This window comes from Colobus angolensis, unplaced genomic scaffold (assembly GCF_000951035.1).
Source record: "Colobus angolensis palliatus isolate OR3802 unplaced genomic scaffold, Cang.pa_1.0 Scaffold48, whole genome shotgun sequence".
In the NCBI taxonomy this organism is placed as follows: Eukaryota; Metazoa; Chordata; class Mammalia; order Primates; family Cercopithecidae; genus Colobus; species Colobus angolensis.
In genome coordinates, this window is record NW_012118265.1 from 12896378 (window position 1) to 12911567 (window position 15190).

General features: G+C 39.7%; 1 protein-coding gene across 1 annotated transcript in view; it reads left to right on the forward strand.

Annotated features, from left to right (window-relative positions):
* LOC105523974 (schwannomin-interacting protein 1) overlaps nucleotides 1–15190 on the forward strand; it is an 833968-nt gene that overhangs the window by 173895 nt on the left and 644883 nt on the right. The window contains exons 3-4 of the mRNA XM_011959051.1: nucleotides 757–837; nucleotides 10612–10747. Coding sequence (XP_011814441.1) covers nucleotides 757–837; nucleotides 10612–10747 — 217 coding nt within the window. The remainder of the gene's footprint in view (nucleotides 1–756; nucleotides 838–10611; nucleotides 10748–15190) is intronic.

Genomic DNA, 15190 nt, shown 5'->3' on the forward strand with positions numbered 1-15190 from the left:
GCTTATCAAAGCTGATTTCCTTTTGTTCTCCTATTTTTTTCATCCACTTCCACCAAATTTCTCTTTACTTTCTAAAATTATCCTTTGAATGTTTTCACCTCTACTATTTGTTTTGTAGTCTCCCTCATATGTTGCTCTTCACTCTCAGCTTACCTACTTCCTATCCATTCTTCAAAATTCATCCCAAGAGTTGCCTTCTCCGTGAAGCCCTTCTTGATTGTTGTAGCACCAAGAGCACTGCTATAAGCTCCCTGAAAGCAGTGATCATTTCTCTATAGTTCTCTGCCTTTCTACAGGTCAAAGATCCATGCTTTGTTCCCAGTGGAAGCCCTGAAACAGCTTAAAAATGAAAGGAGGGAAGGTCCAGTGGCAGGGGTACTACAGGGGATGAGTAAGGTCTTCTCTACATCTTACTAGTTGGCCAGTATCATGGAATTTATAACCCTCTCCTTGTGTTTTTTCTCCCCCTGAAATTGTCCAATGTGCTCCTTTTCTTTTCTCTTAAAGGAAATGATTTTCATACCATAGCTATGAATGTTGAATTGAGAACAGCAAAAGGACAACAGAAAAAAAGTCAAAGTCACATTTTTTTTCATGATATGGTTACTTATCCATCATCCATCAACAGGAACTTTAATAAATTAAAATGAACAAAATTATGTCTTATTTTACAAATAAGTATAAATTAGCAGTATTAATGCTATAAATGTTAAGCTTATGGATTGAGAGATACTGAGACGTTATTTCTGTTTCTAGTCACCAGCTGGCGATGGATACGGAGAATAATATTGAAAAATATCCCCTCAATGTACAGCCCTTGGAATCAAAGGTGAAAATGTAAGTTATTTCAAAGTATAAATTAAGCAATTAGTTCTACAGTTCTTGTTTTATGAATTACTGAATAAATCTGGAATTTTCGGGTACAACAGTTATGCATCTTTATTTTACATTCATGTGCTGCACATTATTTCCTCCCTCTTCTAAGCCGGAACACAGCTACTTTGGGTGCACAGCGCCGTCTACTGGGTAGTACAGGGAATTATTTGCTTGCCATTGCTTTTACCACTTCTTGGTTTTTCCATTTCTGGTCTAGTACAATCCTTTAACTTCCACTAGCATTTTCCTTTGCCTTTCATCTTAGTAACTTGGTTAATTCTGTCTTAGAATAATTTGGTTATTTCCACCTCAAGCCATCTATTTATTAAACACACACACACACAAACACACACTCTTTTAAAAATCTTCTTTCTATTTCAGCTTCTGTTCAATTATTTTGGGAAAATGTTCTTTCTCTTCTTTTTTCTCACTTCCTATCCTTTTCTTCTTGTTCTCTCTTAAGACACCCAAATGTAAGCCTCCTCCCCCTATTATAAATGACTATTACCTTAAAATAGTGCTAAAAACATTTCAATATTAACAAAATGAAACTAACAAGATCCAAAGTGAGAAAGACTTTATTATAGAACAAAATATTAACCTTTTCAAACCATTTTTAAGTAGAGAAGGGGCCTATTATAATTGGAAGCAATTTCAAAAATATTTATGACTGTTTTCTGAGATCTTTTCCTGTTCTGATTTTCCTTCAGAGGCATGTATGAGAAATGCCAGTGAGTGTATATTTAATCTCTCTCCCCACCCCCTCCCTCACAAACTCTCTCTCTCTCTCAGTTTAACACTCCGAGAAGCACGAGAATTTAAACAAGAATGTTAACATATCTGAGCTTGGCCAGAATCACTGATCATTGTTTTAAAGTGCAAGGAGGAACCTTTTAGAAAAGAAATCACCCTAAAAAAGGGCACCTTGAGGTGTGTACAACTTTGAACAACAACAAGTCGTCGCTGGACTTAGGAACTAAAGCAGAAATGACACAAATACATAATATCCTGCTGGATAAAAGCAAATACTAATACATATCCCTGTAAATCTATGTTAACCTTAGTCATCAGTAAAAAGCTTGCCTCTGCATGAGCATATAAGGTTACCCCTCAAGATAAAGCCCAAACAAGACTTCTGAACCAGTTGGGTGCCCAGCTAGAAAGTTCTGTGTCACACTTACTAAATACATAATGAATCAGGCTATCGAATCATTTTGTGTAAACAGTGTGTCAGCCTCACTACACAGGACTTTAGTTTGCCAACATAGGTTGCTTTATCATTAGGAATTTTCTCATTAAGATAAGATTCTTTTAAATGAAATGTGCTGGTGAAAGAAAAGTTGGTGTATGAAAAATTAGAGTGTTTAATGTGAATGCTGAAATTAAGTTAGAAAAACTCCTGGGTCTTTTTTAGTCTCCATCACCTTCAATATGTAGGAGCTGCGGGGTAGGTACTAGGAGAAGGATTAGGCAAAGAAAAAATCTCTGTGCTTCAGATCCAGCCAGCTAAGAGAGCCTGAGATTTTATATTTGTTGATTTGATGGAGGAGTCTCAGCTCAATGAGGTACAAACAGAATGGTTCTCATCTCTTCTAATAATTCTGAATCCCATGTCTGTTCCCTGGAGAGAAAGAAGGGAGAGAATTCTTAATCTTGCTGAATAATGGAACTTGACTCCCATTGGAGAGCTTAGTCTAGTTCAGTGACTTTTGTCTAATCTGGTTATTAAATTCTTAACTCTCATGGCAGGTTGAAAATCTCCCCTCTGCTTACAGGAGACCTTTTCTACAGCTGTGTATTCTGCTTCCTTCCTTTCACTCTCCTCTTACTTATCTCCCCTTCTCTCCTCCCTCCTTCTGCCTTCCTTTATCAGTGTTATCTCTCCCATCCCCCTGTGCTAAACACCTAGACTGCCCCAGGTTTCCTGTGAATAGATGGCAGACACTTTCACTCTCAGCAGTTGTTCCCTTTAACAACTGTCCTATGTTTGGGGACTCTGAGGGAGGGGGTCGTTAGATCTCCTCTAAGCCCCCCCAATGGTATAGGCTGCTCATCCTCACTGGGTTTGTGCCTCTTGCTCTGTGGGGGCTTTGCCCCATGATGCACCAAGCAGTGCCTTCCTCCAGCCAACTGTGGCGTCTTCAACAGGGACAATCTTGAGATATTCTCATTCCTGCTTTCCAAGAGAAGTTTTTTAGTCCTGCAGAGCATTGGGTATAAAAAATGGGCCCTTGTCCAAGGTACCACAGTCACCCTCTATTATCACAGGCTTTCTCTTAGGGCCTTTTGACTTCTTTTGTGGGGACCAACTGACAGTCTGTCTTCCCCCAGGGGTAGAGGGAAGTGAGGGTCACTCCACCATAAAATCCCCTCTCCTGAAGGCTCTCCTTTCCCCTCCTTGATGAGAAGAGAGTAAACAGTTCCTATACAGGGTGTCTGGCTAGTCTAGTGCCTGCAAGCCCTGAGGGGGATGGAGGTGCTGTGGCAAGGCAATCTCTGAATGTTAAAGAGAGGAAAGATGAGACCTGTTCTCAGGTGTAGGCTGCCTTCACTGTCTACCTGTGGGAATCCCAGGATGGGAGTCAGAATAGCAGGAAAGGGTCTCGGATGGTTCCTCATACTCAGGACATCGTGAAAAGGAAAGAATTTACAAGAAAGTGTAAACCTGCGTGTGGCAGTGCAAAGTATCAGTGGCGGGAGACAGAGGCCTGTCAGAAAGTGTGGCTCAGTGAAAAAATGTGTGAGTGTCGGGGAGGGTGTATGTATGAAAGTTGAAGGGAGTGTCAGAAAGGGTCCATTACCTGGTTCATGAATGCAACTGTTAAGAGGTAATTTTGAGTATTAGACCAGAGGATCAAAAGAGTGCATCAAAAGGGCAAAAGCAATCAAGATCGCATGGCTATTAATGAAAAGGCATTTGGGGGAGGTAAAAGGCAAGTTCTCCGAAGATCAAACAAAGGCAAGCCTCTCAAGCCAGAAAATTTGTGAAAGTAAAAGTAGTAGTGAAAACACCAAAAGGAAGGCTCTCGGAGCAACTCTAAGGCTAAAGATGAATGCGTTCCCAAGAGCCTTAAGGCTGGAACAAGCTTTGGGGGATGAAGGTGCACAGCAAAGGAATGCAGGCTTAGTGAGAAGGACTCACAGCACAGGAAGAGGTGGGCTCCCCAAGCCCCAACAAGCTGCTGCCCTCCATCTTGTAAGTCACTCTTTACATGTTGTAGCAAGATCTAAAACAGATCTTCCCAATACAAACCCTTGTGTAAAAGTTGTTCATTAGCTATGTGCAATCCCCCAATCCCCTTCCTTACATTTTAACAATGTATTTACTTTGTGATGGAACAACATAGAGATGTATTGAATACAAATTGCTTTTTTGAAAGTCAGCTCAATAAATATGCTCAATTACTCTCTTAATTTTTATTATTATATTTGATTTTGCAATGAAACAACATTTAGGTTCTATAAAGGAGAGAGGGGGTACACACACACACACACACACACACACACACACACACAGAGAGAGCATTTCCAAAAGAACTTTAAAGATGTTTAGTAAACCCTTATTAAATTGCATTTGAGAGTAATACATATCTACTTTAGTCGAAAATTTAATTAAAAGAAGATACGAGAGAAGAGTGGTTGAAAGCACAGCCTTTGGAATTTGAGTAACTTAGGTTCAAATCCCAGCTCTGCTTTTTACCTGCTGTGTGACCTTGGGAACACCAATGGCCTCTCTGGGCCTCAGCTGCACTTCTCTGTAAAATGAGAATGCTAACATGTCTTATTAAATTGTAATCAGCTTTCAATGAGAAAATTCAAGACTAGACATTTAGTCTAGTGTATTTTTTTTCCATGCAAACATACTTTTTTCAAACATATTTTTATGTCCACTTTGGCTGATAAAACATTGCCAGGAGGGATCCTTAGATGACTTGCAACGGTGACTTCAAAGTATTTGAAAGTGTTTGATATGTCCTTTCCTTAAGTAATTATAATAGTTTATCTAGGAGTTCTATTTGTCAAGTTTGGGCTAAGTAACTTACGTACATTATCTTTGACTTCTTGCAGGGGTTACAAAGATGTTATTCTTACTCCTATTTTATGGATAAGCAAGAGTGAGGCCAGCATGTTTAGTATTTTGTCTAAAGCTACAGCTCATGAGAGGTAAACTAGGCAAGAACCTCTATGACTCTAAGCACGCTTTATCATGAGATAAAACTTTTTCTTTTTTGAGCTATTTCTGGGATGCAATGTTAGAAGAATTACATTTGTTAATCACCTGTAACATATGTCCCAGAACTGTGGAGTGGTCACTGCCCTCAAGGATTGTACATTCTAGTGGGGGAAGAGGACTTGTTTGAAAAGAGGCAACTGGATTGGCCTAATCTGATGCTCTTCTTTTTGGGTGTTTAATAGCATTGCAGGACCACTATTCTCTTTCTTAGACTCAGTAACCCTGAGTGCATTATTTCTGAAGTGCCTTCTCAGTCCTTATAAAGAAAAGAGTGTTATAGATCCAGGACCCAAATTGCCCCAATTCTCGTGTGTGAGAACATCAGCATTCTTGACAGTCTGCAGAGTCATGGGTATTTGAGAAGAGACCTGTGGAAAGAGCCAAGAGGGCATAGGCCCTGGTGAATAGGAAGCATCATCCATCAGTGTGGCAGTGAAGTCGAGAGCTACAAACCGGGCGGATGCTGGAGTGGAGGGGAAGCAGGCTGGAGAGAGAGGGCAGTTTCTGTGGGAAACCTGCCTGTTGCATGCAGTGGCCCCATATTGACATTTGAGCAAGTCTGTATCAGGATACAGGGTTGGGATAGATAACAAATGATGAAAATATGACATATCTGTTAGGATAGCTTTTAGCTAGCTGCACATAGAAAAATCAGCAAACAGACTGAAACAAGTAGGAGTTCTCCTTCTCCACTCACAGTCAGTATATGACAAGCCAAACCCACTCTGCTTCTCCATTTCTGCCTTTTGCTGACCCTTAAGGAGGGGACACATGTAATGGGGGCCAGGGATCTGCTCCGAGTGTTGGGAATGATGATCACTTCCCATCTTGTTCCCTGAGACCGGCCAGGACTCTTTGGTTGTCAGTATCAGAAACTCAACTCAAACTAATTTATAGATGTAAATAAGATTATATTGAATCACATAACAGAAACACCCATGGTCTAATGTGCTTTAAGCACAGTGAAACCCAGGTGGTTGGGCAAGGTCATCATGCATCTGTCTTTCCTCTTCTGTAAACTCTGCTCTTCCCATGATTCATTCTCATGTGGGCTCTCCCAACATTGCAACAGAGTGGCCACTGCCAGCTCTAGGCTTGCAGGTAGTTTCAGCTCTGCTTGCTGAAACTTTAGATGAAAAAGAGGGCCTTTTTCTCAGTAGTCTCAGTACAATCCCCAGAGCAGCCTTTAATAGACCTGGCTTGAACCATGTGTGCATCTCCAAAATGAACTAACCACTGCCCTCTGGCTGGTCAGCCCAGGGGAATGGGCCACCGTCTACAGTGATAGGGTAGAATCTGTTTCATCCAAAGCTCACTAGTAGAGAGTTGGTGGATCCGCAAAACCAATGAAAAGGAGAAATTAATATTGGGCACGCAAAATCTACCCGTGTGATAATCATGGTGCCTCCCTCACAGCTCACTTGTGGTAAGGATTGAATGGGAGAATGCACACAAAAAAGAGCTCTATGTACATCAGCTATTGTTTCCAAGAGACTCAGATTCAATGTATCCTCTCTCACCATGTCCTCTTTCGTCCATCCCTAAATTCAGCCTACTTGAGTCATAATGTATTTTGAGTTTTTTATAATTGTTTGGTAACACATAAGAAATAGTACTTTCTCATTAAAAAAATCAACATTTCTGGCTGTTCTTGAAAAGTTGAAACATCTGTCAATTATCAACTTCACCAAAGCAGAGTTGCCCACACTTCCCAGTCTGCACCCAACTGCCCAGTCTGCCCCCAACCTGACCCCAGGTGGCCTCTGAGATTCTCTTCCCCACTTTGTAGCCTCAGACTTAACTGCTCTTCTCTGGGATCCTCCTGCTTCCTGCCTGTTGTCTTCACTTCTGTGCCTTTGCCCAAAGATTTTCTTCCTCCCCATCAATCTCAATCTTATCCATGCTTTAGGACTAATTAAAATGCTAGGACTCCCTCAAGCCTTCTCTAAGCACCCTAGCTCTCTGAGAGCCCTTTCCTCTCTTCTCCTCTTCTAGATAAACACATCCCTTGGCAACCAGGACTGCACAGACTGTGAGTCCCCCAAATGGCTGTGAGTGCACGAGAGAGCCAACTGCACTGTAAAACAAACAAGGATGTACAGAAAAAGGACAGAGGCAGGCAGATTGTGCCACCCCTGCTATGAGAGAAGATAGATAGGAATTGACCTGGCAAAAAAAAAAATTATTGAAAATGTATTTGTCATCTGTTTAGATATGAACTCTTACACTTTATTTATAATTCAAAATATAGGAACACACAAATGTGCTTTCTTACTTTAACAAGCCTTTAAAGAATTATATGAATAGCATTGTCTAGTTTCAAAATAAAAATGTCAAGGTAGTGTGTAATTTACTCTGTAGCCACAAAGGAGACTTGTGAGCAGGAATTATGATACATCTAGGAGAAGAAGGCTGAAAGTGATTCATTATGATTGAGAGATGAGGTGCTTCTACATTTTATTTTAGTTCCCTCTTACAGTAAAATAGCATCTGGAGATGGTATTAAGACAGCTTAATATTGGAACAATTTAATCTTTGAAGGTCATGTTGTAGGAATGGCCAAGGGAAGTAAATAACATGTCATGTAAACACTTTTCTATGATACAGAGAGTAACATAGCATAGCTCCATCACTAGTAAACAGTGTAGCAATTTTGGGTAATAGCTTGGTGTGACATGAGGGCCCTGTCATTTTTTAACCCCAAATGCTAATTTAAAGACTCGTCCAGCTTATCTAGTCCTTAAAACTGTAATTACGAAGGACAAGTAGTAACGAGAAATATATATATCATATTATAGCATGTTTTAAAAATAATAAGGTCGTGTAATACATTGTTTTTACATATGTGGATGACTATAAAGTAAATATTACAAAATAAAATAACTCCTGTATTAAGAAAGTCAGTGGATGTATAGATGTTTTAAATACATATTTTAAAAGCACTTAGTATTATCACCTTATAAATTAAAAAAAGGATATCCATTAACTAGGAAGAAAATAATATTGCCTTCTTAATACCTGACTTAAGGAGAACTGGTATGCCTATTTCCAAATTCCATAAAACCAGGAGGGAGAAGAGGATGTTTTAAGTGCAAATTCCTTTGCAAACCTCTCATCTCAGCTTTGCCCAATGTTGCTTGGTTCTTTACAGGTGTCACACTGCCCTCTGGTGTTCAACAAGCTAAAATGTAATATCTCAAATGGTCACTATATTTTGTTTTTATATTTTCTGAGTAATGAAGACGATTTAAAGGGGGGAATAAAAAAGACAGTGTAGAATACCATAAAGTCCTAGAAAGTTGTGGGTGTTCTATGGGTTGTCAACATTTTCTAATTTTTAAACTGCCTTTAAAATGTTACACATTTTGAGCTTTTGATGGGCAGGTTTAGAGACTTGAGGCACCTGCAAGCAGCAGAACTTGTTAGCTGGGCTCTGGGATACCCCAAGCAACTCAGAGGATCTGAAAATCACTGATAGCTTCCTTAAGTTCACTCTTCCCTGATATAATGGGTCCTCAAGAAGCAACAAGACCAGCAAACTCAGGCAGGCAATCTTACAGGACTCCCTTTCCCATTCTGCTTAAAATCTTTAAGCCAAAGAAAAACAGAAATAAAAATGCACTTTGAGCAATATTTCACAATAAAACAGTGACCAAATATAATTCAAATTTGGGCCAGATTCTGCTTTAGTGGGGCTTGAAGTATGTATAATCTGAAAAGTCCTTAAAAAAAAAAAACTCTAAAAATACCTTATTTTTACAATTCTATACAAATCATGAAGAGCCCCTCATCAGGGTCTTGGAATAGGCTCCTGGCCTTTCAGGAAGAACCCCTAAAGCTGAAGTTTCCTAGCTTCAGGGAATTGGCCACTGATCCAAAAGTATTGTTTTCACTACAGTTTCTGGACTTTTCCTTGAGCATTATAATTCTCAGACCTTTAATAAATTAGGGAAAACATACAAATTGGATAATGTGGTAGCATTTTTGTCTTATTTATATCCTGTGACCATTGAGAATTGATGATGATCTTTGAACTATTCCAGTCAAATGAAAATAAATCAGTTTGTTTATTCAGAAACAACTTTAATGACTTAGGTTGTGCGTGGAAGAATTACAGAAGATGAGATGCTTCCAGGAGTTTAGAAAAGATAGTGATGGAATTAATACGCCTATCTTAAACTACTTTAAAAGGCTGAATCCTAACAACTGGTCTGTGTGTACTGCTGACTCCCAGAAGAGGTTAGATTGTGTTCAGTGACCCCCTCTGAAAACCTAGATGTTAATCTCAAAGATCAGAAGCCAGTCTGAAATGGTTTGGCTCTGTGCCCCAACCCAAATCTCACCTTGAATTGTAATGATCCCCACATGTCAAGGGTGTGACCAGATGTAGATAATTGAATCATGGGGGCAATTTCCTCCATGCCGTTCTGTTGATAGTGAGTTCTCAGGAGGTCTGGTGGTTTTACAAAGGGCTTCCCCCTTTACTCAGCACTCATTCTCTCTCCTGCCACTCTGTGAAGAGGCGCCTTCTACCGTGATTGTAAGTTTCCTGAGGCCTCCCCAGCCATGCAGAACTGTGAGTCAATTAAACCTCTTTTCTTTATAAATTACCCAGTCTCAGGTATTTCTTCATAGCAACATGAAAACGGGCTAACACACAGTCTGTCCATGGGGGAGTCAGTTAGCTTATACTAAGAAGAGGTTTCTATTATCCTAAGCAGAAGATAATTTATTTCTTCTGATACTAATCACAGAAAATAACTTCCTTTAGGTGAAACCTGAAATAGCTGCCTGATCACATTACATTAATTCTCTGGGTAGTACATAACACATGAATAATCTTTGTCCATTTCTTTCTTTATAATCTTTGTCCTTTTTCTATTCCCTCCCACAGTATATAAAACCCATGATGCGGTGCTTTCGCCTGCCTTGTGCCCCACATCAGGGCCACTGCATTTGGCCATGCAGACTGCGCAGCACATCACTGACACCCTTCACCTTGCGGTCATGCAAAGGACAGCTCTGGAGCTGTGCACGGCAGAGTCCCTGTTCAGAGTCTATGGCTGACCCTGGCACAGAATGGCCCTTCAGAAATCACACACTGAGTGAATGCAGAAGTAGTAGTCAGCTTATTTATTATTCTCATTAAAATATAAGATGAAAAATTGAAAGAGTTTTGTGTCTCATAAATCAAAGTACATTTACTTGTGCAAATTAGTTTGTTTTGACTAATGAATTTTATCATTAAGTTGACTCTTTTAGGCCAGTTGAGTGCAGTCAAGTCTGTGAAAGTCAAACCAGTAAGGCAGGGAGACAGTCTCAATGGCCGAATTGAAGTTAAAGTTCAGGTCTCCTGGTTAACTACATCACATTCTGTGTGTTCTACTTCCCTTGTCACCAAAGCCAATTCCTTCAGACTCCTTGTGAATTTCTGAGTCTGTGGGCTATGATCCAGCAGTAATCATGTGTGTGCTGTTTTGTTTTGTTTTGTTTTGTTTCAGCATTCAGCGAGCATGGCGAGAGTACCTGCAGCGGCAGGAGCCCCTGGAGAAGAGGAGCCCGTCCCCACCCTCCCTCTCCTCAGAGAAGCTGAGCAGCTCTGTCAGCATGAACACCTTCTCCAACAGCAGCACACCCGTGAGTGTCGTGTTTCTTTTTCTATGTCCTGACTTGACATTCAACTGAAAGCCTAGACTTTGGTTCTAAGAGAGAAATCTTGGGATGTGAGCAGGTGCTTTGTGACAGTGAGGATCTACGTTGCTTATTTGCTACACAGGAACCCATGGTGAGAGTTTTGTCACCTCAAAATGAAGACACAATTCATAAGCACAAAGTGAACTTTATCAAGTCTGGAGAAAATAGATTGCATTTATGTGTTCTCCTTTCTCTATTACGGAGGTGTCTTTTTTCCTTTTCTTTATAATAGCATATTTCTTTTGGTATGTGCTGTGTGTTTCTTTTATTGTGTGGTGCTAATATGATAGAAGATGAGATTGGTTATAAGGAGTAGGAAGAGAACTTTTACAGGAAGAATCGAAAGTGGTCACACACTCAGGGGTTGCAACTCAAATGCCTCCAGGGACCAGGTAAGTCATCCTCATGACTGAGGTGGCTGACCTGTGCCCCTGGCTACATGGAGAACATAGGCCTCACCCAAAGGGCAGCGCACTTGGCTCCTGAGAATGTGTCGTCCTGTGGCAATACAGGCAAGCATGGCCAAATGTGATTTTCTTTCTTTAGGAGATGTCAGAAATCTGTATTTTTTAAGTGTTAGCATCCAGTAATAAAATTTAAAAGGTAAAGCAACCCTGCCTACAGACCACAATTGACCTACAGGCCACCAGTTTAAGAAATCTGAGATAGAGAGTTAAGGAATAAGGGAAACTGCTGGAAGTATTTATTTTCTAAAAACTCCAAAAGTGGGAAGAAATCAGTGATGAGGGATTTATGAACCAGGGTTTTGTGGATTTAAGCATTGTGATCATTTGTAACCAGTCATTGAAATGCTGAAGAGTTAGAGAAATTAAGTAATTACACAAGTATATTGCTTCCAAAAATTTTCCTTTACTATTGGTTATCATGTTTATTATGTGGTAAAAAGGTTTCCCAACACTCAAAACAATGTATTCTTTTTGGGATCGGGTAAAAGTTACTGTATTTGAAATGTTTTCAGATGGTTGCATTGCATATTCTTTAGTAAATGGTTTTGCTTAGATATGGATTTAAAGAGAGATAATAAGTTGAGTTTAGAGCAATGCAAATAAAAGTGGCAGAAGATCTATTTTTAATTGACAGCAGAAATTGAACATTTAGTGAATCCTCACTTTTTAAAACAATTATTTGGGGGAATGGCTTATCCTAACTGACCTCACTATCACTAGAGGGCACTCGTGAACCACACTGGAAAACGCAAGGGCTTCTCGTATGTGTCTAACTCATGGTTTGTGAATAAAAAATAAAATGAGAATTGAGTGTTTAGGATGTCTTTGCTGTGAATGCCAATAGTAAGTGCAAATTAGATGACTTTAGGATTTTATTTGAATGATGGAAACTGAATATTAGAAGTCACTTTGTGAGTTAAATGTTTGGATTTACTATTTTTGTACCTTCTCACAGCCTAATTCAAGACAATTCTCAGTTGCTGCTGAATCCAGTGATATCTGAAAGTTTTAGTGTTGCTTTAGGGTGCTTAACCTTTTGGTTTTATTGGACTTCTATGAGAATATATGTTTGTTTTATATTTGTACTGCTGTACCGCTTCGATTCTAGCATAAGTGTTTTGTGTATAAATGCATGTTCTTCCCTGTTCATGAGTCATCAAGTTCATTTATATCTCTGCACAGCTTCACTAACAGTTCTACCTTATTTAATTTGGCTTAGCCTCCTGGTTCCTTGTTGGTTTTTAGTAGAAGATATTTCCTCCCTCAAATATTCCCAGCAATTTGGTCTCCCATAAGGTATATCAGACAGACTTGAGAGTACATCCTGTAGCCCCACCATATCATCATCCTTTAGCTCTGTACTCATGGGATAAGGACGACTATATTCAGTGAATGGAAGTCTGGCTCACCCATGGCTGCCTATAAAAAGTGAGAATCAATGCCTGTAATCCTAGCACTTTGGGAGGCCGAGGTGGGAAGATCACTTGAGGTCAGGAGTTTGAGACCAGCCTGTCTAACATAGTGAAACCCTGTCTCTACTAAAAATACAAAAATTAGCTGGGTGTGCTGGTGCGCACCTGTAATCCCACTTACTTGGAAGACTGAGGCAGGAGAATGAATGGCTTGAACCCAGGAGGCAGAGGTTGCAGTGAGCCGAGATCACACCACTGCACTCCAGCCTGGGTGACAGAGGGAAACTCCTTCTCAAAAAAAAAAAAAAAAAGTTAGAATCAGAACAGATTTTCAAAAAGAATTAGCTGTCAGAAAGCAAGCAGGCCCTGCCCAGAATACAAATAGAAGTTATTGATTATAACAAATGACTTAAATATTGATAATGACAGTGATGTGACACTAAATGTAAAAAATAAAATATGAAAATATAAGATGTTGGGGTATTTCCAAGTCTCTAGTTTGTCACTTAGGTAAAATATCCAAGTCATAATTTAAAAGAAAACTTTATGTGTAGTTGTTTGGAGTTTAGTGAGCTAAGCTTGTTTTATCTGCCATGATCATCAGTTTGCCAGGGCTCCTTTTGGGAAGATTCATCCTTAGGTCTCTTGGGGGTTGCAGTTACCCGCCGACAAGTTGCCTGGTGGAAGGAAGGTGATTCTGCTCTACCTTGACCAGCCTGCCAGACCCACTGGGTTCATACACACTCTCAGGGAGCCCCAGATAGGAAGACTTGGTTTTCTCACCCTCCAGTGAATTGACCTCAAGTTTATGGAGGGAATAGGATGACCCCTGGCCTACACTGACTAAGCCTGTCATCAAGAAATGAGCTTCCTCTAACATCCATGAGTCCATTTGGAACTTCTGTGTTAAAAGCCTTCAGTCCAAGTCAAATGTTGTCAGTGAGCTGTGTCCCTGGGGAGTTCTTTAGGCCCTGCCTCTTGCTTGATCTTTTCCAGGTTATTGAACCTCAGTTCTCTTTCTCTGGGTTTAATCTATTGCTGTTGCTGCCTAGACAATTTTCTGTCTTCTCAAATCTGATCAGCTGCCTGTATTGTTCCAAGTCCCTGCCTTCCTGCTACCAACCTCTAGCACAACCTTAATGGAGGCCAACATGCCCTTACCTAACTTCTGGACATTGCCAGCTGTAATATACTGCATGAGGCTACAGTGCAGAGGTTGCAATAAGCCGATAATAAACTGCAATTATTGCTTATCTCAACTGTCTTACCCAGGCATGTACTACATGGGAAATCAGCTCACTAATCTGGTTGAATTCCTGTGTGCAGCTGAGAATGATGCTTCTGCATGCTTCTGCTCTGATTGTTCTGGCTAAGCATAGTGTTTAATATAGTTCTTAGAACATTTCTGCCTTAAAATATATAACAACAGTAATGTTTAAGTATGAGTGCTCAAATTCATTATCTTAATAAGAACTGAGCACTTGTTATGTGCCAGGCACTCTGCTATTATCTTGTTTAATCCTCTCAATGATCATACAAAGAAAGGCACTATTATTATCTCCATTTTACAGATGATGAAAATGAGACTTAAAGAGATAACTACCTTTTCTTGGGCCACCCATTGGGCTGGAGCTCCATGTTTTATTCTTCCACTTTTAAAAGAAGGCTGCATTTAGACATGGTCAAGCTGTAGGGGTAGCAATCAGTTCATGCATTTCTAAGACTATTTTACAATTTGGTAGTCATAAACAGTGAATGAAACAATATTTTTAAAATCCTCATTTGATTTTATAAATTGCTTCATTCAATGCTCCTTGATTAAAACCTCAAACCTCAGCTGTTCAATGCCAAATTAAAGAGCAACAGGAGGGAAGATAATATTAAGTTATGTTAGCAATTTGCGTATTAAGTGCCCTTATACCACAATGTATCATGTGGTAACAGAAAAATTTGTTTTAGAAATAGGAATTTTGAATAGCAACTGTTAGGGAATGGAGCTTGTGGATATCAAAATGATTTTTAAAAAGAGTAGTCTTTTCTCCTTAAAAAATGTTAGTTATTGCACAAAGGACAACAGTAAGAAATGCCTTGTGTATTTTTTATTAATCAATTTCATATCATAAAATATTTACTGCTTTTCGTTTCCAGCTCCCAGAGATCTGTAGCTTGTCTAATAGGATTATCATGGAAAGAAACTAGAGTATGGTATTTTCTAAACTCCGAGATTGATAACCTTTTCAGAAATTATTAGCATGCCCTTACAAATAAGTCCAGAAAAATCTTTGGGATTATTTAGAGACATTCTCAATCTCTTTTGGCTTAGAATTGTTTCCTCCTGCGTGGGCCTTGCTTTGTGGTCACGCCTGCTCTCTCCCATTGGTTCCCATATTATTATGATCTGGCCTATAGGGGGCACTGTGGCTCATGGAATGAGGCGCTGCCTGGGTAAGAGGATGTGACTTAAAATAGCAGCTCTACCACTATTTCTATGTGTCCAAGATATATCA